At 69.8% G+C, this 25,017-nt stretch overlaps 1 protein-coding gene across 4 annotated transcripts; it reads right to left on the bottom strand.

Moving 5' to 3' along the window:
* ARHGEF25 (Rho guanine nucleotide exchange factor 25) lies at positions 1-24,703 on the bottom strand. Of its 4 annotated transcripts, XM_075901758.2 has the most exons (17): positions 24,369-24,703; positions 22,313-22,481; positions 14,345-14,658; positions 13,023-13,112; positions 10,226-10,350; positions 9,676-9,742; positions 8,192-8,295; positions 7,746-7,815; positions 6,193-6,282; positions 5,801-5,893; positions 4,805-4,855; positions 4,202-4,279; positions 3,442-3,633; positions 2,478-2,658; positions 1,455-1,636; positions 1,226-1,327; positions 3-661 (listed from the first exon to the last, which is right to left on the bottom strand). In XM_075901758.2, the coding sequence occupies exons 1-17, from the start codon at positions 24,462-24,464 to the stop codon at positions 572-574; spliced, it is 2,094 nt and encodes a 697-aa protein (XP_075757873.2). In that variant the 5' UTR covers positions 24,465-24,703; the 3' UTR covers positions 3-571. The 4 variants fall into 4 exon arrangements, with proteins under 4 accessions (XP_089630773.1, XP_075757873.2, XP_075757871.2 ...); XM_075901756.2 differs by lacking the exons at positions 22,313-22,481; positions 24,369-24,703 and adding an exon at positions 20,387-20,700; XM_075901757.2 differs by lacking the exons at positions 1,226-1,327; positions 22,313-22,481; positions 24,369-24,703 and adding an exon at positions 20,387-20,699.
* Positions 24,704-25,017: the final 314 nt, after the last annotated feature.

Raw genomic sequence — 25,017 nt, 5'->3', positions numbered from 1 at the left:
AGCTCAGAGGCATTTTCCCTCTTTGATAAATCAAAACCTTTATTATGAAACAAAGGAGTGGTCCCCGCTCCGGGCCGGGCCCAGCATGCATACACGGGCCCCCCGGCGCCTCCCGGGCCAGGAGGGGGCCTGGCCAGGCCAGGTCGCACACCCTGGGGCCAGAGATGGGGGGGCAGGGCCCCGAGAGCCCAGGGCTGGCTGCTTCATGCCCCCAGTGGGGTAAAGGGGGGTCTGGCAGCTGCCCCCCTCCCAAAACAGGAGCCAAGGGGGCAGGGGTCGCAGCTGGGGGGCAGGGCGATGGGTTGGGATGGATCACGGAGTCCAACCCAGCTCTGAGGCCCCATGTGCCCCCTTTCTGGCGCCCACTGCCCGGCCCCAAGGTGGCTCCATGCACTGAAGAGTCCTGGGGGGCAGCCCCCCTCAGTACGAGGGTCCCTTGGGCAGGAGGACGCTATTCAAGGCTGCGTCCACGTTCCCTCCTCCCGCGGGGGGTGCGGGGCCCCACGTCTCCCCGGCTCACTCCAGTTGCTGGGGGGGGGTGCAGGCGTTCCCGAGCTGGGGGCAGGAAGGGTCACAGCTCGTCCTCGTCAAGTCTGGCGAGCCGGGCGCTGGGGGCGAGGGAGCCCAGCTCGGGGGGCAGGCAGCCGGTCCCCCCCAGGGCCTGCCAGGGACAAACACAGCCAGGGTCAGCAGCACCCCCCTGCTCCGTGCCCCCCCTCCAGCCAGACTGGCCCAGCCCCCTCTGACCACCCCAGGATCCCAGCAGGCCTCAGCCACAAACTCCAGGGCCGGGGAACCACCTCCGGTACTGGGTGCGGGGGCTGCAGGTTGGGAGCCAGGGGCACGGGCAGGGCTGGGGGGGGCTGTAGATTGGGACTGGGGCACTGGCTGGGCGGGGGGTGGCAGTGGGAGGCAGGAGTGAGGGGCACCAACAGAGCTGTGGGGTGTAGGACTTGGCTGGGAGGGGTAGGGAGGCAGGAGGGAGGGGCAGGGCTGTGGGGTGGGCCTGGGGCCCAACGGGGGGGGGGAGATTGCGGGGTGCAAGGGAGGGGCGCTGGGGGGGTTGCAGGGCGGGACAGGGGCCCGGCAGGACTTGGGGGAGGCTACCGCAGCAGCATGGGAGTAGGAGAGACAGGCAAAGGACATTCCCATCTACCTTCCCCCCCTCCCCCCCCCGCAGCTCCAGGCCAGGATGCAGCCCTGGGGCTGCCCCCTCCTCACTCACCCCGGAGGGGGGGACCTGGGGCTGGAGGCCGGGGGGGAAGTCCAGGCAGACGCGGGCTGGGGAGGCCGTGCGGGGCGCGGGGGAGCTCTGGCTGCAGGCTGGCTGCAAGGGAAGCGCGAGGAGAGATGGGCCCCAGAGTCCCGGCTCGGGCCCCACCCTGCCCCCCACAGCAGCTGTGCCCCCCCCAGATCTGAGCTCCATGCCCCCCCGGCATTCCCTGCCCCCGTACCTCGGAGGGCGGCGGGCGCGCAGGGCCGCTGGGCAGGTGGAGGGCGGGCAGGGAGGTGTTGCAGGCCCTGAGGCTGGGCCCCCGGCTCGGGTCCGCGGAGGAGAGGGGCCGCAGGGCGCCCGCCCAGCCCAGGCTGTGGGACTTGTTCTCCCGCCGCTGGTACTCGATGGGCGACTGCAGTGCTGGGGGGGGGGAAACCACACACGTGCTCACGCCTCGCACGCCTGCTGCACGAGAGTCCCACGGGCCACTCCCTCCCCCACCCTGAGCATGGCCCTAGGGCAGGGCAGACAATGGAGGGGGGGAAAATCCAGTCCAGGGGGAGGGGCCGGGTCCCAGGGCAGCCCAGGGGGAGGGGGCGGGTCCCAGGGCAGCCCAGGGGGAGGGCAATGGGCCCAGGGGGAGGGGGTGGGTCCCAGGGCAGCCCAGGGGGAGGGGGATGGGCCCAGGGGGAGGGGGTGGGTCCCAGGGCAGCCCAGGGGGAGGGGGAGGGGGATGGGCCCAGGGGGAGGGGGTGGGTCCCAGGGCAGCCCAGGGGGAGGGGGAGGGGGATGGGCCCAGGGGGAGGGGGTGGGTCCCAGGGCAGCCCAGGGGGAGGGGGCGGGTCCCAGGGCAGCCCAGGGGGAGGGGCCCAGGGGGAGGGGGTGGGTCCTAGGGCAGCCCAGGGGGAGGGGGATGGGCCCAGGGGGAGGGGGTGGGTCCCAGGGCAGCCCAGGGGGAGGGGGAGGGGGATGGGCCCAGGGGGAGGGGGTGGGTCCCAGGGCAGCCCAGGGGGAAGGGGATGGGCCCAGGGGGAGGGGGTGGGTCCCAGGGCAGCCCAGGGGGAGGGGCCCAGGGGGAGGGGGCGGGTCCCAGGGCAGCCCAGGGGGAGGGGCCCAGGGGGAGGGGGTGGGTCCCAGGGCAGCCCAGGGGGAGGGGGATGGGCCCAGGGGGAGGGGGAGAATCCCTGGGCAGCCTGGGGGAGGGGCCCCGGGGGAGGGGGTGGGTCCCAGGGCAGGGGTCCCGGGGGGGGGGGGCGCCTACCATTGAGGAAGTTGCGCTGGGTCTCCAGGATGAGGCTGACGTCGGCCGCCCAGGCCCGGGCGATCTCGGGGGCCGCGGCCTGGAGCACGTAGCGGACGCTGCTGCGGTTGGCGCCGCGTGAGGTCAGGGCGAACTTGCAGGGGTCGTTCTCCACCCCCTCCTCCAGCCCCAGGCAGCTGACCTGTGGCAGGGAGCCCGGCCTGAGGGGGGCGCCACCCATGGGCCACAGCCCCCCCCACCGGCTGCAGCCCCCCCACCGGCGGCAGCCCCCCATGGACTGCACCTCACCACTGGCTGCACCAGGGGGCCTTGCTGGAGGGGCAGACAGAGGCATTGCTGGGCGCTCAGTTCCCCTCCAGGGCCCCCCGGCTCCGGTTCCAGCCCCCCCCAGCCCCAGCTCCAGGGGGCGGCGAGCGGCGGACGCCGGCGGGGTAGGGGACATGCAGCTTGGCACCCCTACTCCAAAGCCTGGTCCAGCCCCACTGGTGGCCGGGGGCTGCAGGGGGCGACACTTGGGCATGGGGGGGCGGTGGAGTGGTGAGACGCTCTGTGTGGGCGCCCTGGCTGGGGGCAGGGTGAGATAAAGGAGCCCCCTGGGTGGGGGTAGGGCCTGCTTGAGGTGGGGGATCCCATGCGTCTTGGGGGCGGGGGTCCGTAGCTGGGAGAGGGGGTCTGTTCCTTGGGGGTGGGGCTCCGTAGCTGGGAGAGGGGGTCTGTTCCTTGGGGGCGGGGCTCCATGGCCAGGGTCTGTTCCTTGGGGGCGGGGCTCCGTAGCTGGGAGCGGGGGGGGGGGGTCTGTTCCTTGGGGGCGGGGCTCCGTAGCTGGGAGCGGGGGTCTGTTCCTTGGGGGGGCGGGGCTCCATGGCCAGGGTCTGTTCCTTGGGGGCGGGGCTCCATGGCTGGGGGCGGGGCTCCATGGCCGGGGGCGGGGCTCCATGGCCGGGGGCGGGGCTCCGGCCGGTACCTTGATGCTGCTCTTGAAGAGGTAGGCGGGCGGGGAGAAGGCCTTGCGCCGCTCCAGGGGCTCGCTGAAGATGACGAGCTGCTCGAAGAGGAAGACGCGTCGCTCCCTGGCCCGCGGCAGGAACCCTCCGTCCTGCTCCGTCACCCAGAAGGTGTCCTGCTGCAGCAGCTTCCCCTGCGCCGTCAGCTTGCCCTGGGGGGGCAGAGGGGGGCGCATGGAGGTGAAAAACATCCCCACTCGACCAGTGCCTGCCCCTCCAGCCCCCCACCTTCCATTTGCTCCTTTGCCCACCCCCCCAGCAGCTTCCCTGCCCCACCAGTGCCCCGCCCCCCCAGGGGCCCTCCAGCCCCCCACATTCCATTTGCCGCTTTGCTGGCCCCCCCCAGCCCTTTCCCCACCCCACCAGTGCCCCCATCCCAGCCCCCAATCTTCCTGCCACCCCTCTGCACCCCAACGCCTGCCCCAGCCCCCAATCAGTGCCCACTCTGCACGGCCAATCGGGGAACAGTCACGGCCCCACGGGGTGCTCAGGTTCGGGCCCCAGCTCTAGGGAGCCGTGGGGGGTGAATCGGTGCCCCCTGGTGGCCATTCAGCTCCCCAGAACTCTGGGCAAAGAGCCAAGGGACCCCTTGGCTGCTCCAGCAGGCACAACCCCAACCCCCACATCCCTGGGTCTCACAGTGCTCCCAGGGGGCCGGGCCCAGGCATGGGGGGAGATAGTTGATCGCCCCCCAGGGAGCCTCCCCCCCCCGACTCCTACCTCAAAGCCCTGCAGCCGCCCCACGTTCATCATGTCGTTGCAGCGCTTGGGCACGAAGCACATCACCTCCACGGCTTTCTGTGGGGCACAGCAAGAGCCCTGGGTCCCCGGGCCTCCCGCACCACCCGGGCTGCAGGAGCTGCAGATACCTGGGGCGGGGGGGGGGGTGGCAGGGGCTGTGGGTCAGGAGTATGGGGCACGGGCAGGGCAGGGCTGGGGGAGGGGCTGTGGGTCAGGAGTGTGGGGCACCGCCAGGGCTGGGGGGGCAGAGGCTGTGGGTCAGGAGTGAGGGGCACCGCCAGGGCTGGGGGGGCAGGGGCTGTGGGTCAGGAGTGAGGGGCACCGGCAGGGCTGGGGAGTAATTTTCAGACCCCCCCCCAACCCTTGTGATGACCCAGCTGGTTTCGTTTTCCTAATGGGCACTGAGCCAGCCGCAAGATGAACCCCCAGCTGCCCCCTCCTCCCCCATGTCCCCCACAGTCTCCATGGAGATGCTGCCCTGCGCTCCCCCCCCCCCCGTCCCCATGGAAACATGCAGGCCGGGGCGTCGGCAGGGGGCGACCCCCCAGCCCAGTGGGGCCCCCCAGCTGGCACCGCCCCTACCTCCAGCTGCGCGGTGTCCCTGCCGGCCTTGCTGGAGTACTTCAGGAAGTCCTGGGCCAAGAGAACAGGGCCTGAGCCTGAGGTGATGGGGGATGGTGCCCCCAGCTACGGCCCAGGGACTGGCAAGGGTCCCGGTGCAGCCCCACGCAGAGTGGGTGGCTCCCAGCATGGGGCAGGCCGGAGGGAGAAGCCGACGGCTCATGCCCCTGGCAGGGACCAAGGCAAAACGCCAGGCCTGGGAGTCCGGGTCAGAACCATCCCGTCCCACTCGGCTCGTAGGACGGAGCCCCCGAGACGCTGGGTCCGCCACCTTTCACGCCAAGCCTTCAGCCGCCACTGGCGGGGCTAGCAGGGGGGCGGCACGCCAGAAGAGAGGTGCGAGGGGGGAGAACCCAGGGCTGGGGGGATGTGGGTCGGGGTTGTGGGGCACTGCAGAGCTGTTGGGCTGGCTGTGGGGTGGAGCGTCCCAGCCCTGGCAGAGCAGAGGGCAGCTGGCTCTGGGGTGGAGTGTCCTGGCCCTGGCAGAGCAGAGGGCGGCTGGCTCTGGGGTGGAGCGTCCCAGCCCTGGCAGAGCGGAGGGCGGCTGGCTCTGGGGTGGAGCATCCCGGCCCTGGCAGAGCAGAGGGCAGCTGGCTCTGGGGTGGAGCGTCCCAGCCCTGGCAGAGCAGAGGGCGGCTGGCTCTGGGGTGGAGCGTCCCGGCCCTGGCAGAGCGGAGGGCGGCTGGCTCTGGGGTGGAGCGTCCCGGCCCTGGCAGAGCGGAGGGCGGCTGGCTCTGGGGTGGAGCGTCCCGGCCCTGGCAGAGCGGAGGGCGGCTGGCTCTGGGGTGGAGCGTCCCGGCCCTGGCAGAGCGGAGGGCGGCTGGCTCTGGGGTGGAGTGTCCCGGCCCTGGCAGAGCGGAGGGCGGCTGGCTCTGGGGTGGAGCGTCCCGGCCCTGGCAGAGCGGAGGGCGGCTGGCTCTGGGGTGGAGCGTCCCGGCCCTGGCAGGCCCTTCTCACCTTGAGCAGCAGCTGGTATTTCATGATCCTCTGCACTGGCTTGATGAGCAGATCATTCAGCTGCAGCCTGTGGCCCAGATCCTGCTTGAGCTCCTGGGGCAACAGAGGCAGCGTTCAGCCCCCCGGCTTCCTCACTGCCTGGCCCTGCCTCCCTCCAGCGGGGAGGGGAGGGGAGGGAACAGCCCGAGTCTGGGCTGGGGGGGGCGACAGCTGGAACTGGAGGTCCCACAGGGAGGTCAGACAGGGCAGGTTGTGCAGGGCTAGGAGGTGCAGAGGGGGGGTCGCATGGGGCGAGAGGGGGAAGCCTGGAGCAGGCTGCCCAGGAGAGGGCCGTGGGGGCCCAGCGGGGGGGCTGCAGATGGGCCGGATGGGGAAGCCGGGGGGCCCCTCACCTCAAAATAGGAGTCGATGTACTCGGAGACGATGTGCTCGGATTTGGGCTTGTTCTGGCAGTAAACGACGTACATGTGCAAACGGCGCTCCTGGAAGGGAACGGGGGAGGTGACCATGGTCCCAGGCACACGCCAGTGGCATGCTAATATGCAGCAGGGCACGTTAGTGCATGCCCGCACTCGCCGGTGATCACCCGCACATGCTTGTGCACCTCCGCACATGCCAGTGACAAGCTAATATACAGCAGGGAATGTCAGGGCACACCCGCACGTGACTGTGCAGGTCCGCACACGCCAGTGACATGCTGATGCGCAGCAGGGCACGCCAGTTCATGCCCACACGTGCCCGTGCACATCCGCACATGCGAATGGACACTAGTGCAAGCCCGCACAGACTGGCACACGCCGGCACATGCCAACACACACCCACACATGCCAATGCACACTAGTGCAAGCCTGCACACACTGGTACACACCTGCCCATGCCAGTGCGCACCCCATAGCACGTGCACAGCCCCCAACCTATGCCTGCCATGTGACTATACTCTGGGCCGGGCAGCTAACTCCCGCTAGGACCTGCGGCAGTGCCCGGAGGAGCCGGGGTCCCTACCTCACCACAGGAGAGATGCCAGGGTCCCTGCAGCACCATACGGCAGCCAGCCCTCCCACTGGGGCGCAGCACAAAGCAGGTGTGAAAGGGCGGGGCCCTTGCAGGGCGATGGTAGTAGGGCATGGGGGAGCAGAGGCTTCCTGGCCTGAGGGGCACATGGGTGAGGGGGCAGCCCTCTGGGTGTGACAGGGCAAGACCGAGTGACATGGTGGGACTTGGGGGCAGGGCCCTGGCTGCAGACTGGAATGGGGCCTGGGAGACACAGCAGGATGGGGTGGAGGGGCAGAGCCTGGTGACAGGCCTGGGGGTGCGGCATGGCTGGGAGGTGGGCCCTGGGGGTGGGGGGAGACAGGGGCCGAGCCTGGTGGGATGGCAAGGCCAGGCTGGGGATAAGATATGGCTGAGAGGCGGGTCTGGGGCGGAGCCTGGGGAGGGGGCGGGGCCTGTCAGACTGGCAAGGCAGGGCTGGAGGTGGGGTACAGTTAGGGGACGAGGCCTGGGTCTGGCAGGATAGTGGTGGGATGTGGCTGGGAGGCGGGGACAGGGGCGGGGCCTATGGTGGGGGCGGGGCCTGCTAGGGTAGCAAGGCAGGCCTGAGGGGCAGGGCCTGAGGGTTAGGGGCGGGGGATAAGATACAGTTGGAAGGCGGGCCTGGCAGCATGGCCAGGCTGCGCTGGGGGTGGGGTGCGGCTGGGAGGCGGGCCTGGGGGCGGGGCCTGTGGTGGGCGGGGCCTGGCAGGATGGCAAGGCTGGGATGGGGGTGGGGTGCAGCTGGGAGGCGGGCCTTGGGGCGGGGCCTGTGGTGGGCGGGGCCTGGCAGGATGGCAAGGCTGGGATGGGGGTGGATGCGGCTGGTAGGCGGGCCTGGGGCCGGGGCCTGCAGTAGGGGCGGGGCCTGGCAGGATGGCAAGGCAGGGCACATGCAGCGACGCCCGGGACTCACGTGCTTTATAAAGAGCTGCGCCAGCAGGTCCGGGTGCTGCAGACATTTCTCCAGCTCTTTGAGGAAGTAACTGGGGGGGGGCAGAGAGGGCTGAGAACCCAGGGGGAGACCCCCCAGCCCTCCGCCCCAGCCCCACAGGCAGCTGGTCTCCCAGGGGCTCAGCGCGCCGTGTGGCACCACGTCCGGGGGGAGCAGCGGGGGCTTCTGATGGCTGGGAACCGGGAACTCCCCGGATCCTGCCGGTACCCAGGGGATGCCCCTGCAGCGGGCGAAAAGGGGTCCCGGCAGAGGTGTCCAGGGTCTCCACATTTCTTCAGCCTGACTGCGGGGGGAGGAGCCGGCCTGGCCCAGGCAGCCCAGGGAGGCCCAGCCCAGGACAAAGCACAGCGGGAAGTGGGGGGGGGGTTGTCCCTGTGACCCATAGGGGGACCCGTCCCCTGACTCACTCCTTGTGCCAGTCGTAGATCTGGTGGATGTTCCCGAAGATAATCTTGTCCTTGCCCTCCATGTCCTCAGGGACGCCCCGGGCCCGCATAGCGGCCATGTAGCCCTGGGGGCAGGGGCAGGTCAGTAGGGAGGGGTCCCGGGGGGGGGGCTATGTAGCCCTGGGGGCAGGAGCAGGTCAGTGGGGAGGGGTCCCGGGAGGGTGCTATGTAGCCCTGGGGGCAGGGGCAGGTCAGTGGGGAGGGGTTCCGGGGGGGGTGCTATGTAGCCCTGGGGGCAGGAGCAGGTCAGTAGGGAGGGGTCCCGGGGGGGTGCTATGTAGCCCTGGGGGCAGGGGCAGGTCAGTGGGGAGGGATCCCGGGGGGGTGCTATGTAGCCCTGGGGGCAGGGGCAGGTCAGTGGGGAGGGGTCCCGGGGGGGGTGCTATGTAGCCCTGGGGGCAGGGGCAGGTCAGTGGGGAGGGATCCCGGGGGGGGTGCTATGTAGCCCTGGGGGCAGGGGCAGGTCAGTAGGGAGGGGTCCCGGGGGGGGGGGCTATGTAGCCCTGGGGGCAGGAGCAGGTCAGTGGGGAGGGGTCCCGGGAGGGTGCTATGTAGCCCTGGGGGCAGGGGCAGGTCAGTGGGGAGGGGTTCCGGGGGGGGTGCTATGTAGCCCTGGGGGCAGGAGCAGGTCAGTAGGGAGGGGTCCCGGGGGGGGGGGCTATGTAGCCCTGGGGGCAGGAGCAGGTCAGTGGGGAGGGGTCCCGGGAGGGTGCTATGTAGCCCTGGGGGCAGGGGCAGGTCAGTGGGGAGGGGTTCCGGGGGGGGTGCTATGTAGCCCTGGGGGCAGGAGCAGGTCAGTAGGGAGGGGTCCCGGGGGGGTGCTATGTAGCCCTGGGGGCAGGGGCAGGTCAGTGGGGAGGGATCCCAGGGGGGTGCTATGTAGCCCTGGGGGCAGGGGCAGGTCAGTGGGGAGGGGTCCCGGGGGGGTGCTATGTAGCCCTGGGGGCAGGGGCAGGTCAGTAGGGAGGGGTCCCGGGGGGGGGCTATGTAGCCCTGGGGGCAGGAGCAGGTCAGTAGGGAGGGGTCCCGGGGGGGTGCTATGTAGCCCTGGGGGCAGGGGCAGGTCAGTAGGGAGGGGTCCCGGGGGGGGGGCTATGTAGCCCTGGGGGCAGGGGCAGGTCAGTGGGGAGGGGTCCCGGGGGGGTGCTATGTAGCCCTGGGGGCAGGGGCAGGTCAGTGGGGAGGGGTTCCGGGGGGGGTGCTACGTAGCCCTGGGGGCAGGGGCAGGGGCAGGGGCAGGTCAGTGGGGAGCGACCTGCCAGGGCTGCCAGGCAGGGGAAGGATATCGGGGGGGGGGGATCCCAGGGTGGAGCTGGGTTCCCAGGGCCAGGCTCAGGGCTGGGGGAGCTTGGGGGGGCTCTAGGGCTGGTGTCGCCCTGCAGGGGGGTCTCGGGGCAGGGGGCCGTTGGGGGAGGGGAGCCGGGGTGGTCGGGGGGGGTTCACACCTCCACTATCTGGCCCAGGTCCTCCACGTACATCTTCTCCGTCTCCAGGAGCTCCGCGAGGACAAACCTGCCGGCGGGAGGGAACGGCCGCGTCTGAAAGCGGGGAGGGGACGTGGCCCCTTGTGAGACCCCCCATCCCCCCATCCGGCCCTGGGCTGCCAAGGCCAGACGCCAGGGCCCCCTCTGAGCTTATGGGCCAGGGCCTTAGGTCGCCTGTTTCTGGCCTTGCCGGTCCCTCTGCTCTGCATCCGGGCCCAGGGCCAAGCTGGCTCCCCCCTCAAGGACCCCCAGCACTGCTCCCAGCACCCCTCAGCCAGGAACCCTGCCTCTGCCCCCTGGCAGCCCCTCCAGGACCCCCAGCCCCGCCCCAGGTACCCCTCAGCCAGGAACCCTGCCTCTGCCCCCTGGCCCCCCTCCAGGACCCCCAGCCCCGCCCCAGGTACCCCTCATCCAAGAATCCTGTTGATAACCCCTGGCCCCCCCTCCAGGCCCCCCAACCCCGCCCCTCCCCCTGCCCTGCCCTGTCCTGCGGGCGCGGGGCTCCACTTACATACTCTTTTCTAAGGCACTCTTCCTCTCCTCCTCGCTGGTGGCTTCCTCCAGGGGGGAGCCATGGAGCTCGTCAGAGGGGGCCAGGGCTTGGGGGTCACTGGAGACGTGAGAGGAGCTGGGGCCCTGCCGGGGGGGGACACAGTTAGGAGGTATGGCACAGCCCTGCCACCTCTCACCCGGGCACCAGCACCCGCCTCCAGGCCCCTGGGCACAGAGCTGGGGGAGACCCTGCCAGGGCAGGGCAGGCCCGTAGGGGGGCCCTCGGGGGAGCCATGGAAAACTCCAAGTCCCTCCCCCCAGCAATGCAGCTGCTAAGCCAAGAGGGACAGAAGGTGCACGGAGGGGGGTGTCTGTGCACGCAGGGCATCTGCAATGGGCCGCCCGCAGGAGGTCTCTGCGTGTGCATGGGCGTGTGCGCGGGGCGTGTCTGCATGTGCACGGGCATGTGCTGGCCGGCACATCTGGGAGTGCACTGGCGTGTGTGCGGGGCACGTTGGCATGTGCACTGCTGTATGTGCATATTGCATGTTGGCATGTGCACTGGCGTGTGCCAGGGGCGTGTCTGCAAGTGCACAGGAATGGTGTGAGGAACCAGGGGTTTATTCACCTTGTTACATTACACGTGAGTTCTCCGGGCGTGTGCCTCAGTTTCCCTGGGCACGGCACCGGTGCCTGGCTGGGGAGGGGAGTTTTGGGTGGGACCTACTGAGGGAGCACAGACCCAATCCCCCCCCCCACCGCTCTCTGTAACCTGAGCCTGGGTGGGGGTGTGACGAGGGTGTGACAAAGGCAGGGGCGGGGCTGTCTAGAGGCAGAGATGTGTGTGTGTATGTGAGGGAGTCTCTCTGACAGGGGGGGGGGGGCAGAGATGGGGGGCAGGGCCCTGGCTCTGGGCCCCACTCTCCCCAAGCTGAGCTGCCCTGGCTGCTCCTGGTCCCTGGGGACCAGGAACCCCCCGTGCACCCTTGGCACTGCCCAGAGCACAGCACTAGGCCCCCCCCCGGCCCCCAAAGCTGCGCAGAGCCCTGTGCCCTGGTGGCAATTCCAAGGAGCTTGGGGCTCCGGCAGCTGCACTAGCATCCCTGGCAGCCTGGAGCGCCGGGCCTCTTGGAAACACGCGGCCGTTGCCCCTTCCCCTCCCCGCCATCCACAGCCTGTCCGCCTGCAGGCTGAGTCACGTGGGACTGCTCCTGGGGACTCCCCACCCCTTGGTGACGCGTGTGGGGGGCATGTTTACATGTGCACACACAAGCACGCCCATGCACACACCAGTGCGCACAAGCACACCCCATGCACACACCAGTGCACATACAAGTGTACCCATGCACACACCAGCATTCTGTGTGCTAGCACGTGTGCACAGACATGTCTGCATGTGCACAGGCATGTGCCAAGGGAGTGTCTGCGTGTGCACCGCTGTGCGCGTGGGGCATGTTTTCATATGCACTGGTGTGGGCATGGAGTACATCTGCATGTGCACAGGTGCGAGGGGGAGGGGTCTGCATGTACACTGGTGTGTGCATGGTACTGGCATTTGTGCAGGAGCATGTCTGTGTGTGCACTAGCATGTGCATGGAGACACTGTTGCATGTGCTCTGGTACGTGAGGGCTGTGTCTGCATGTGCACTGGCATGTGCGTGGGGGCATGTCAACATGTGCTCTGGTAGACACACCCATTGCACACACATGTGCATTCGTGGGTGTGCTGGGTGTGCTTGTGTGTGCACTGGTGTGTGCATGGCTGTGCTTGTGTGCATGAGTGTGCTTGTGTGTGCATGTGAATGCTTGTGTGTGCATGGGTGTGCTTGTGTGTGCAGTGGTGTATGCACTGGTGTGTGCATGGGTACGCTTGTGTGCACTGGGGTGTGCGAGGGTGTGCTTGTGTGTGCACTGGTGTGTGCATGGGTGTGCACTGGTGTGTGCATGGGGTGTGCTTGTGCGCACTGGTGTGTGCATGGGTGTGCTTGTGTGTGCACTGGTGTGCGCATGGGTGTGCTTGTGTGCGCACTGGTGTGTGCATGGGTGTGCTTGTGTGCGCACTGGTGTGCGCATGGGTGTGATTGTGTGCGCACTGGTGTGCGCATGGGTGTGCTTGTGTGTGCACTGGTGTGTGCATGGGTGTGCTTGTGTGCGCACTGGTGTGCGCATGCGAGTGCTTGTGTGCACTGGTGTGTGCATGGGTGTGCTTGTGTGTGCACTGGTGTGCGCATGGGTGTGCTTGTGTATGCACTGGCAGGTGCACGGGGTGTGTTTGCACATGGACTGGGGTGTGTTGCCGAGGACACTCCTGTGCTGTGGGGACGCCTGGGGTTTCTCAGGGAATCCCAAATGGCCAGAGATGCGGTTACTATGGAAACTGCAGGCCCTGCGTGGGATGCCCTGGGAATGGAGACTCCACCGATGGGGCCGGAACTCAGCCCCTGGGGGGGCAGCAGCAAAGGCAGCCTGCCAGCGAGTGACCCCCGCAGCCCCCCCTCGGGCCCCGGGCCCCCAGCAGCATCGCCCGGTCCCTGCTCCCACCCCCCAGCACCAAGCAGATCCTGCTAGCTGGGGAAGAGGCCCCCCAGCGTGGGCGGGGGGGGGGGCCCTGCTGGGTCCCAGCCAGCCTGGCAGCACTAAATGCCCCAGGGACCGGCACCTGCTGCCCAAGAACAAGGCCTGGCCTGGCGCCCGCACCAGGAACTCAGCTCTGTTCCAGGCGCTTCCAGAGCATGGGGGTGGGGAGAAGGGAGGGTCCCCCATGGCCCTGTCCCCTCGCTCTGGTGCCCCCGCCACGCCCAACGCCCCCACCTCACCTGTGGGGTTGCCTCCGCAGCGCCCCCCTCCAGCAGGCTGCAGAGCAGAGCCAGGTCCGGCAGCCGCCCGCCCTCCGTGGGGCCCGATTCCTGCACCACACCGGGGCAAGGGGTTAGATGGGGGCTAGGGCCACAGCCCCGCTGGGGGGGGTCAGATGGGGGCTAGGGCCACAGCCCCGCTGGGGGGGGTCAGATGGGGGCTAGGGCCACAGCCCCGCTGGGGGGAGGGTAGCCCACGGCAGACTCTTCCCCATGATCCCCCGCCCGTGTGGTGGGCGCAGGCGTGGGGGGAGGAAAAGGCCTGGGGAGCGAGGGGGACAGGGATTACAGAGGGAGTCGGGGGGCGCATAGGCTGCTTCCCCTCTAGGGCTCAGGCCCCCCCCCCCCCCAGGGCATCGTGAATTCAGGAGGCTGTTTTCCTAGACGCCTGCCAGGACGGGGGTGGGGCAGAAGTGGCCCCAACTGGGGGGCAGATTGTGGCTGCTGGGTGTCCCGGGGCCACCCCTGGATCTGCCAGGCAAGGGCACCCTGGGGGAGCCAGCCCCCACCTTCTTGGCAATGTTAGTCCATCGCCCAGAACCCTCGCCCTGCGGTTCCCCCTCCCCCTGGCACCCCCGCCCTGCGGTACCCGTCCCCCCAGGACCCCCGCCCTGCGGTACCCAGCCCCTCGGGACCCCCACCCTGCGGTACCCATCCCCCCGGGACCCCCGCCCTGCGGTACCCAGCCCCTCGGGACCCCCGCCCTGCGGTACCCGTCCCCCCGGCACCCCCGCCCTGCGGTACCCAGCCCCCCGGGACCCCCGCCCTGCGGTACCCGTCCCCCCGGCACCCCCGCCCTGCGGTACCCAGCCCCCCGGGACCCCCGCCCTGCGGTTCCCCCTCCCCCGGCACCCCCGCCCTGCGGTACCCGTCCCCCGGGACCCCGCCCTGCGGTACCCATCCCCCCGGGACCCCCGCCCTGCGGTACCCGTCCCCCGGCACCCCCGCCCTGCGGTTCCCCCTCCCCCGGCACCCCCGCCCTGCCCCCTCCCCCGGCACCCCCGCCCTGCGGTACCCGTCCCCCCGGGACCCCCGCCCTGCGGTACCCAGCCCCCCGGGACCCCCGCCCTGCGGTACCCAGCCCCCCGGCACCCCCGCCCTGCGGTACCCAGCCCCCCGGCACCCCCGCCCTGCGGTACCCGTCCCCCCGGCACCCCCACCCTGCGGTACCCAGCCCCCCGGGACCCCCGCCCTGCGGTACCCAGCCCCCCGGGACTCCCGCCCTGCGGTACCCATCCCCCATCCCCCATAGCAGTGCCCAGCCCCCCCCCCCCCGTGCTCACCATGGCCTTGGGCTCCCGAGGGGCGGCCAGGGAGTCATCGGCTTTGCCCAGCAGCCCCAGGTCGATGCTCTTCCTCTCCTCCTGCCGGCCGTGCCGCCTGCCCTCCCGCCGGGGCCGCCCCTCCGGCTTGCGCTCGCCCTTGGCCAGGCTGCCCGTGCTCAGCTTCCGCACCGGGTTGGTCAGCCACTTCTTGAGGGTGCTGACGGAGTGGCGGGAGCCGGGCGAGCTGGGCGCCGAGCCGGACGAGGGCTGCGGCTGGATGGAGGCCACCGAGGCGGAGATGCTGCCATCGCTGTCCGCCACGGAGTAGGCCTCTGGGGGAGAGGAGAGGCCGAGGGGTCGGGGCCCTGCGGATCCCAGCCCGGGGCCCTGCTGATGCCTTCCAAAAGGCCCCGCTCCCAGCGCTCGGGGCCCCCAGGGATCGGGGCCTAAAGGGGAGCAGGGGTGCACAAGAGCGTGCGAATGTGGGCACGTGTACATCTGTGCGTGCACTCGTGTCGGTGCACGCTCAGCGGGGGGGCGGGGAGAGAAACGTGCAGAGCAACTAAGTGGCCTTACGGTGTGAGAGAGGCAAAACACCAAAGGCCACCGCCCAAAGCACCACCCAGCAGGGAACCTGAGAGATGGGGGCCAGGGGGCTTCCCCGGGGGGGGGCCAATGCAAACCCTGGGCTGGGGATCATTTGGGGGGAGGGGCGTGGAGAGAAGCCGCAGAGAAAGCTCGAATCAGCAACCCAAAGCGAGAGCTTTTGGGCACAGCGCTGGCTGGGAAGGGGCTTGGGACTGGGCCTCGCTCTGTTCAACTCCAGCTCTACGGGGAGAGGGGGCGAGCTGGCAGTGAGCCCAGCTTGCCCTCCTGCTTCTCACACTGGGGACCCCCTCCCCTCCCTCCACGCGTACCCCAAGATTGGCTCCCACCGCCAGCCCCTGTAGAGCCCCCACATTTCCCAGCCCCATCTCCTGGGAGGGAGGCACCTCCCCAAGGCTGGGGGGAGAACCCACACGTCCGTGTCCAGGGTTCCCAGCAGCACCCCCTGCTGGATGCTTTAGGGAAACTGAGGCATGCATTCCAGAGGCAAGAAGTGTCCCTTCCTGCCATCCCTCGGGGGGGCTGGCCCTGCGGGGTGCCTGCTCTCACCCAGAACCTGCCAGTAGCAAAGCCCTATACCAGGCAGGACAGGGGGAGGGCAGGCCCCCCCCAGAAAGGGCCTGGCGGGGGGGGGGCACGTGGGCTGGACCAGCGCCTGGCAGGAGGTGATAATCCCATGCAGCGAGACGGCACCTTCTCCTGAAATAACCTCGCCTGCCTCGGGAGCCCGGGAGCTGTCAAGCCGCTGCAGCAGGCGCCCCCGCCCACGGCCGTCCCAGCCGTGCTGGGGGTCCATGCAGCCCCCTCGCCAGAGGGCAGGCCTGGGGCGCGCAGCGTCCTGCCCCCAGGAGACCCCCCCCCCAGTGCCAGGACGGAGCTGGGCTGTTCCTGGGGCGGTGGAGCCTGGTGGCTGGGGGGCAGGGGATTAGTTTGGGGTCTTGATCGTTTTTTTTAAAGTGCCTAAGGAAGAGGGGCCTCTGAGCTCATGCAGCAAACCGGCCAGGGCTGGAACACGGGGCCCTATGGGGAGGGCGGGTGCCCCCTTCCCAGCCCCTGGGCCGGAGCGGAGCCGGGTGATGGGGGGCCCCTGCGCCGGCCAGCAGGCCCTTGGATTCCCTGCAGGGTGCTGGCACCGGGGGCAGCCAGGGCAGTGCCCAGGTTTGGGGGCCGCTGGCAGCCGTGGCCGAAGGGGCAGCTCCAGCGCTGGGCCTGAGGCCGGTGCGGAGCGTGGCTGGGCCGGCGGCCAGGCGCCCGAGCTGAGCACAGACAGCTGCGTTCGCTGCATCCCCAGCCCTCCCGCGCCCGGGTTGGCACCGGGCACCATGGGCCGGGCCGGCAGCAGGCGCCAGCCACGCCCCGGGAGGGCCGTGCTCAGCAGGGCTGCGTTGACTGAGCTCCTGAGCCCTGGACGGCAGGCGGGGAGAACCCGGGGTCCTCCTCCCATCCCCTCCCTCCCGCTGTAACCACTACCCCCCACTCTCCCTCCAGAGCCGGGGATAGAACCCCGGGCTCCTGGCTCCCAGCCCCTCTCCCCCTGCCCTCCAACCCAGGGGAGGGCCAGGCACAAGACTGAACCCAGAACAGAGGGTGCTGGGGGTCCTGGGTGGAGAGGGGCCACGTGGGATGGGGGGGCCATCTGGGACCTGCCTCAACGGGAAAACACCGGAGGGGGAGTCAGGTCCCAGCGGGATGGACTGCTGGAGGGAGGGGGCGGCAGGCGTGGAGGGGGGGCTTCTAGGCAGTAGCCAGGGGGTTAAGTGCAGGGCTCCCCCCCCGCCAGTCCAGGGCCCTGCCAACATTTTTCCCATTACGCTCTGTTTATTTGAATGAGGCTGACAAAAAATGTGGCTTTTATTATTGTATAAACAGGCTGTGTTGGGGGGGGGGCAGAGGGCCTGGGAGGAAGGGGAGGAGCAATAAGCTGGGGGAGGGACCAGAAGGCTTGGGAGGTGGCGTGGGGGGGGGTGCACTGGAGAAATCATCAAAGGGACGGACTGAGGGGGGATGTCGGGGGAGATGCAGACAGAGCAGCCCAGCTGCCCGGGGGGGCTGGAGGGGGGCCCCAAGGGGGCTCGGGTCAATGTGCAGGACGGACCTTGACGGACCCCCCCAGCCCCGAGAAGCCAGTGACCCCCCCCGGAGCTCAGTGCAGTTACCCTGGGACCCCCCCTCACCGAGCCATGGGGGAGCCCAGGCCTGACACAACGGAGGGCTGTGGGTGAGGGGCACCGGCAGGGCTGGGGGGGCTGGGCTGGCAGGGGCTGTGGGATGGGGGTGAGGGGCACCGGCAGGGCTGGGGGGGGCTGGGCTGGCAGGGGCTGTGGGATGGGGGCGAGGGGCACCGGCAGGGCTGGGGGGGGCTGGGCTGGCAGGGGCTGTGGGATGGGGGCGAGGGGCACCGGCAGGGCTGGGGGGGGCTGGGCTGGCAGGGGCTGTGGGATGGGGGTGAGGGGCACCGGCAGGGCTGGGGGGGGATGGGCTGGCAGGGGCTGTGGGATGGGGGTGAGGGGCACCGGCAGGGCTGGGGGGGGGATGGGCTGGCAGGGGCTGGGGGCGAGGGGCACAGGCAGCCTGGAACATGCACTCTGCTGGTAGCTCCGCACTGTCACTGGGAAGCCCCCCTCCGCCCCCCCCCCCCCCCCGGGCCGCCGCAGGGAGACGCAGAGCTTGGGAGCAACGCGAGGCTGCTGCTGACTCGGCGGCTTTGCCAGGCCTGGGGGGGGCCCTGTGCGGTGCCCCCCCCCCCATGAGCTCATCCTTCCAAAACACCCCTCCCAGGGCACTGGGAGCTGAGCCCTGCGGGACAGTGGGGGGGATCCCTGGGCTCGGGGTGGGGGCAAGTCCTGTGGGCAACCCAAGGCTGGAGGGGGGGCTGAACCCCAGGGGGACCCAGGGCTGGGGGGCAGCTGGGGTCTGTCCAGCGCGGGGGGAGGTTTCCCTCGCTGGCTGCCCAATGGCTGCATTTCAGGACAGGTCCCATGAGGCAATTGGGGTCCTGCCCCAGGGCTGCCCCCCTTCCTGGCCACCCCCCTCCCAGAGGGCCGCTCAGCTGGTTGAGCCCCTCCCGCCACGGACAGTCAGGCTCCTGCCACACAACAGCATCCGTCAATAACAACCCGGCTGGGCGGGAGACCCTACAATAACAGAACACAGTCCACAGCCCCACACCCTCCGGCAAGCTGCCAACAAAGGATCCCACTTTGCCCTGTCCCGAGCTCCTGGGAGACCCTACAATAACAAAACAGGGTACGCAAGACAGACAACCCTACAATAACAAAACAGGGTACGCAAGACAGACAACCCTACAATAACACCTCGGAGCCAGGTACAGAAAGGCTTCTCAGCAGGGACAGAAATCTCAGGGCCAGGTTTCGGAGGGGGGCTGAGCAGGCACTGAGCCCTGTGGGGGGAGCAAGGGGCTGGGGGGGCAGACTGTAGGTCCCAGGCAAGGGAAAGGCTAGCCATACACCGAGCAGAGCTGTCCCCCAATCTTCCAGAGCTGGGGGTAGAGTCCTGGCTCCCTGCTCTAACCCCTAGACCCCACTCCCCTCCCCAAGCCAGGGAGAGAACCCAGGAGCCCTGGGCTACCAGCTGGCCCCTCTTTGCTCTCATCCAAATTTCTGCCATTGGCTGGGTGAAAGCAGGGCTGGCTCAGCCTGGGGCGGGGGGCGGGGGGCGGGTTGGCAGAGGTCCCTGCCGGGCACCAGCTGGGGCAGGAAGCTGTGGGGCTAGTGACCCTCTGGACTCCGGGAGCCGGCCAGGCCAGTGCCAGCCCAAGGGGGCAGGCGTCAAGGGACATCGGGAGCTTGGCTGGCACCCCCTCCCCCACATTAGGTCCCACACCTGGGCACCCCGGCACTGGGACTCTCCCCCACCCCTGGCACTGAGACCCACAGCGCTGGGGCACCTGCCCCTGCCAGTGACCCGGTCCTGCAGGGAAGGGGCAGAGATCTCGGCAAAGGGGGATGTGGGTCTGCCCTGTGCCCCATTAGCCTGCTCTGCCTTCAGCCCAGCCAGGAGGGGGTGCTGTCCGGAGACTCAGCAGAACCCCAGGGCTCCTGCCTGGGACCACCAGCCTACACGGCCCCCAGACCTGGGGGAAACCCAGGAGTCCTGGCTCCCAGCCCCCATGGGCCCCCAGAACTGGGGGGAACCAGGAGTCCTGGCTCCCAGCCCCCATGGGCCCCCAGAACTGGGGGGAACCAGGAGTCCTGGCTCCCGGCCCCCATGGGCCCCCAGACCTGGGGGAACCAGGAGTCCTGGCTCCCGGCCCCCCCTTCTGACCCAGAGCTGGGGGAAACCAGGAGTCCTGGCTCCCAGCCCACATGGGCCCCCAGAACTGGGGGGAACCAGGAGTCCTGGCTCCCAGCCCCCATGGGCCCCCAGAACTGGGGGGAACCAGGAGTCCTGGCTCCCAGCCCCCATGGGCCCCCAGAACTGGGGGGAACCAGGAGTCCTGGCTCCCAGCCCCCATGGGCCCCCAGAACTGGGGGGAACCAGGAGTCCTGGCTCCCGGCCCCCATGGGCCCCCAGACCTGGGGGAACCAGGAGTCCTGGCTCCCGGCCCCCATGGGCCCCCAGAACTGGGGGGAACCAGGAGTCCTGGCTCCCAGCCCCCATGGGCCCCCAGAACTGGGGGGAACCAGGAGTCCTGGCTCCCAGCCCCCATGGGCCCCCAGAACTGGGGGGAACCAGGAGTCCTGGCTCCCGGCCCCCCCTTCTGACCCAGAGCTGGCAGCGGGACCCAGGAGTTTTACTAACGTGCCCCTCACTCCCGACCCGCAGCCCCTGACAGCCAGGCCTTGGGCTCTGCCCCAGCCCCAGCTCAGCTGGGTGCCCCCCAACACAGAGCGCCCCCCAGGAGACGAGAAGTGGGGATACCAGGAGCCCAGCATGGGCAGAGCTGTGTAACTGAGTGGCTGGGACAGGGCACCCCCTACTGGCCAGTTCTGGGAACTGCAGCGCAGCCTGCCCAGGCCAAAGTGGGGGTCAGGGGCAAACAGGCCCCCAGCCTCACCCCTCCCCCAGCAGATCGCTGAAGCAGGAGCCCAAATCCTCCTGCAGTGTCAGGCAAGACGGCTGGGGCTCAGGATAAGAATGTGGGGGGCACAACAGACATGCTGGGGGGTTCCTCCCTGCCCCCCACCCCAGTGCAGGCATGGGGGGTTCACCCCCCCTCAGGCCAGTAGAAGGGGCAGGCCCCTGTCCCGAGTGTGGGGCTGCAGGCCCCCCAGCCCCCCCTCCGCAGATGGTGACTGTTGGGGTCCAGGCACAGCATGTGCCCCCCAAACTGTGGGGTGCCCCCCAGATTCCCCCTTGGCTGCCCACACACCGCCCACAGGCAGCTGCTGCTCGGTGAGCCGTGCCCCAGAGAGGTGCCCACAGGGTTGGTGCCCCGGAGCTGGGGAGGGCGACACGGCCCCCACCCGGGGGGCAGGGAGGGGAGTCACTGACCTCGCACTTGGGTGTCGCAGCAGCTGCACTTGGCGAGGACTTTGCGGAACAAGTGTTGGCAGGAGCAGCCCCGCTGGTGCCCCCCTTTCATGGTGCTGCCCGGCCGCCCTGGGCACCGGCGCCCGCTGCCCGAGAGGTGCCAGCCATAGACCGGGCAGCGGGGGCCGGCGGGCGGCAGGAATCGGGGCCGGGCGCTGGGGGAAGCCGTGGGGCCCAGGGCTCCTGCCCACAGCACGCTCAGCGCTGGAATAACAGGGCTGGGCGCAGCTGAGCTGCCAGTGGGAGGAGCTTGGGGCTCTCCCTCCCCCCTCCGCCTGCCTCCAGCCTCCCCCCTCCATCCCTCCATCCCTCCCGCTCCGCCTGCCTCCATCCCGGGCTCCCTTGGGTTTTGGATTCTCCAACCCGGCTGCAGCCAGACTGCAGAGGAGGAGGCTGCAGCCGGGCGCGCTGGGCAGCGGGGGCTCCGGGCGGGGCGTGGGGGCAGCCCCGGCTCCCTGCCCCCCTCCCGTGAGGAGGCTGCGGTGGGAGGGGGGACTCAAGGCTTGTGGTCAAATCCCCCCTGGGTGAGATGGGGAGGGAGCTGGCAGTGGGGGGAAGGGTCCTAGGCCCAGAGCAAGGGGGCTGTGTGTGCTGGATCCCCCCCCACTATTAATCACAGCCCCCCAATGCAGTGCGGGGGAGGCGCCATCTGCCCGCTCTGCGATGCCATCTGCTGCCCGGCGCCCCCCAGCCTGGGGCCGGAGCCAGCGCCTGAGTCACGGCCCGGAGCCTGGCACCAGCTCCGCCATTTCCGGGGCTGGAGCTGGGGGGGAAGGAGCCAGCGCTGAGCACATGGGGGGGGGGGCAGGAACCTGGGTCTAGGAGTGTCTCAGCACTGCCCCCCCCAGCACAGGCCCATCCCACAGCACCCTCAAGACAAAGCCCAGGGAATCTCTCTCAGACCTCAGTGGCCTCCCAGCCCCATAGCGCCATGTACCCCAGTCCTGCCCCCCGGGGCAGAAAGTTATTGGGCTGGTGGGGGCTGCAGGTCAGGAGTGAGGGGCAGGGCAGGGCGGGGGGGGGGGGCAGGGCTGGGCTGGCAGGGGCTGCGGGGTGGGAGTGAGGGGCAGGGCAGGGCTGGCAGGGGCTGCAAGGTGGGAGTGAGGGGCAGGGCAGGGCTGTGGGCGGGCAGGGCAGGGCTGGCAGGGGCTGCGGGGTGGGAGTGAGGGGCAGGGCAGGGCTGGAGGGGGGGGCAGGGCTGGCAGGGGGCAGGGCAGGGCAGGGGGGGCAGGGTGGGGGTGGGAGTGGGGAGGGGTGGGGCGGGGCGGGGGGGGCCGGGCAGGGCTGGCAGGGGCTGTGGGGCAGGAGTGAGGGGCCAGGCAGGACTATGGGGGGGCAGGGCCGGGCTGGGGGGCAGAGTGTCCAGGAGAACTGGGTGGTTCCCCAGGGTCAGGCCCGTTTCCCCTCTAGGGGCGCTGGCTCTCCCCTCACCCCTAGGGAAAAGAATTGGGGGGGGCTTGGCTCAGCCTGTGGGGGAGGGACAGGCCCAGCTGGGAAGCAGCAGGCCCCAAGCGGCCCTTGCTGGTGCAGTGGGAGGCCGGGCCCTGAGCGGGTGGGACTGGGGACGGGGGAGGGTCTCGCAGGGTTCCTCCAGCTGGGTCATGACAGAGCCTTGGATGGCTCCCAGCCCCCCAGCATGTCGGGGGGGCATAGTCCGGAGGGGAACCAGGGTTGGCTGTAACCCCTACTCCTGCCCTCCCCCCGCGACCCCCAGAGCCCTGACCCCTTCGTGCCAGCGTGCAGCCCAGGGCCAGTCCAGGGGCGCTACCCTGGGCTCCGGGCTGCTGCAGCCGCATGGGGCAGCTGGGGATGCAGAGCTGCAGGCAGGGGCCCGGCCCATGGGCAGATGGGTTTTTTTTTGGGGGGGGGGCACCAGGATGGACTCACCTTCTTCTGAGGGGCAGGGATCAGGAGCCTGGTCCGTACCGTGGGCCTCTGGGGGGGCTGGGGCCCCGTCCTGGGGGCCCCCGTCATGCTGCTCCCTGTCCCCCGAAGGGGCCTCGGAGCTGCCATGCTCCGGCTGCATCTCGTCCTCCAGACCCTCCAGATCGGGCAGCTGGAAGGGAAAGGGACGGGCTGAGTGGGGAGGGGAGCAGCCCAGCCCTGCCCCACAGCCCTGGCTCCCCGCCCCACAGCTCTCCGTGCCCCCCACTCATGGCGGCTCCAGCTGGAGGCAGAACCCGGCCCCTGGCTTTGCTGACGTTTCCTGGCTCTGCTGGAGCAGCCGGGTGCCGACACTGGCCATGCCCGGCCCGTCCTGCGCCCTCGCCCCCCATCACGCCTCACCCGCTGTCCTGCACAGGCTGGGCCCTGCCCAGGGAGGGGACCCCGCTCTGAACCCCTGGAAGAGGAAAGGGCTTGTTAGGATAGGGGGTGTCAGCACTGGGAGGCATGCTCCGGTTTGCGGGGGGGTGGATCCCGTTTGCGGGGGGGGGGGGTCGTTCTTTGCGTTGGGGCTGCTGATATTCTTCAAAGGAAAAAGTGTTTGGAAGCATCGTGCCCAACCCCCCCCCCCCAAAGGCAGGAGACTGAGAGCCACTTTGATGGGGGGTCCCAGCAGAGGTGCAGGCGGGGCGAGGGCCGTGGGGGGGGGGGCAGACTCCCTGCACTGTGGCCCCCGCCTGCCGCTCCTCCCTCCCTCAGATGTGGCCCCTGGCATGCTGGGGAGGGACAGGCTGGGAGTCCATGACATGGAGGGTCCCTGGCTTGAGATTCCTCACGTGGCACATTTCAGAGCGGCTCATACAACAGGCAGAGAGCTTCCTGCCATGCAGCATGATCGACCCTACAATAACAAACCTGCAGCACAGCCCCGTGCCCCCAAAGACCCTACAATAACAAACCTGCAGCACAGCCCCGTGCCCCCAAAGACCCTACAATAACAAACCCTCAGCACAGCCCTGTGCCCTGAGAGACCCTACAATAACAAACCCGCAGCACAGCCCCATGCCCTGAGAGACCCTACAATAACAAACCCGCAGCACTACCCCGTACCCTGAGACCCTACAATAACAAACCCGCAGCACAGCCCCATGCCCTGAGAGACCCTACAATAACAAACCCGCAGCACAGCCCCGTGCCCTGAGATACCCTACAATAACAAACCCGCAGCACAGCCCTGTGCCCCGAGATACCCTACAATAACAAACCCGCAGCACAGCCCCGTGCCCCGAGAGACCCTACAATAACAAACCCGCAGCACAGCCCCGTGCCCTGAGATACCCTACAATAACAAACCCGCAGCACAGCCCCCTGCCCCGAGAGACCCTACAATAACAAACCCGCAGCACAGCCCCATGCCCTGAGAGACCCTACAATAACAAACACACAGCACAGCCCCATGCCCTGAGAGACCCTACAATAACAAACCCGCAGCACAGCCCCATGCCCTGAGAGACCCTACAATAACAAACACTGTCAAGGGACGCTGCACTAACAAACTAAGCCGTCCGCAGTGCCTCTACAGGGAGGACTTTTACATCCCCCAGCTCTGGTTCTGTACATGCCCCACACCTGGCAGCCCAGCCCCTGGCAGCCTCTTTGCTGGGGGGCAGGTCCCAGCCTCCCCCGGAAGCTCCGCTCTAACCAGTCTCACCCTTTCCCCAGGAATGGAGACTCGGGGCACACACCCAGGGGAAGGGGGGGGATGCTGCTGGAATCCCCCTGCCTCCCCCCCCCCGCACATGGCCCCGCAGGGACCCCCAGCTCCTCTGCCCTGTCCCTGCATAGACCTGGAGGGACCCCCCAGTCGCCTGGCCCAGCCCCCACGTGGCCCCACAGAGCCCCCCAGCCGCCTGGCCCAGCACTCGGCAAGGGCCCCCTCCCTGCCTGGCTAGTGCCGGGGCCCAGCTCCCCAGTCCCCGCCCCACCTGCTCCCCAGAGGTGCCACGTCGCTCCGATACCCCCAGGAGCCACCCCCGCCCTGCCCCCTCGCAGGCCTCACCCACTGCTGGCTGGGGAGGGCCATGGAGGTCAGGATGTCGGCCATGGCCCCCAGCATCTGGTCCGTGCGCCCCGCTGCCCGCTGGGGGGCCTTCATGGCCCCGGGCCGGGGCTGGGGGTCCCGCTCAAGCCTCGCTGCCCCCGACGGCTCCCTGCTCCAGCGCGGCTCTGGAGACGTCTGGAGGCCCCATGGGCGCCGGGCGGAGCCGCGGGCACCCTGCCCGTGTGGCAGCCGAGCGTGGCTGGGATTGCTAAATAGCTTCAGACCCTGCGTGGCTCCGAGCCCAGGCCCCCGCCCCGGCCCCCCGCTCCACCGCAGCTACCATAACTTCCCTGCTACAGGCGGCTGCCCTCTGCCTCCGCCGTCTCTCCCGCCTCCTCCGGGCCCGCGCCCGGCAGGGCAGGGGGCCGAGGGCCCAGGGCAGCCGTGAGAGGAGCCGGGGGGAGCTCGGGGCAGGCCTGTGCTTGGGGTGAAAGAGGGGCCGGGGCCGGAGCAGGGTTTTTGCATTCACATGTGACACGGCGAGGCCAGGGACCGCAGGGGCTAGGAGCCCCCGGGCCCCGCAGTGCCAGCCCTCAGCCCTGCCTCCCCGGAGCTGCCCTGCCCGGCACACATGGGGCAGGGCGGAGGGTGGTCCAGCCCCCCCCAG

The sequence above is a fragment of the Pelodiscus sinensis genome, chromosome 31 (assembly GCF_052426305.1).
Source record: "Pelodiscus sinensis isolate ZL-2025 chromosome 31, ASM5242630v1, whole genome shotgun sequence".
Taxonomy (NCBI): domain Eukaryota; kingdom Metazoa; phylum Chordata; order Testudines; family Trionychidae; genus Pelodiscus; species Pelodiscus sinensis.
This window is presented reverse-complemented; position numbering and strand designations above follow the sequence as displayed.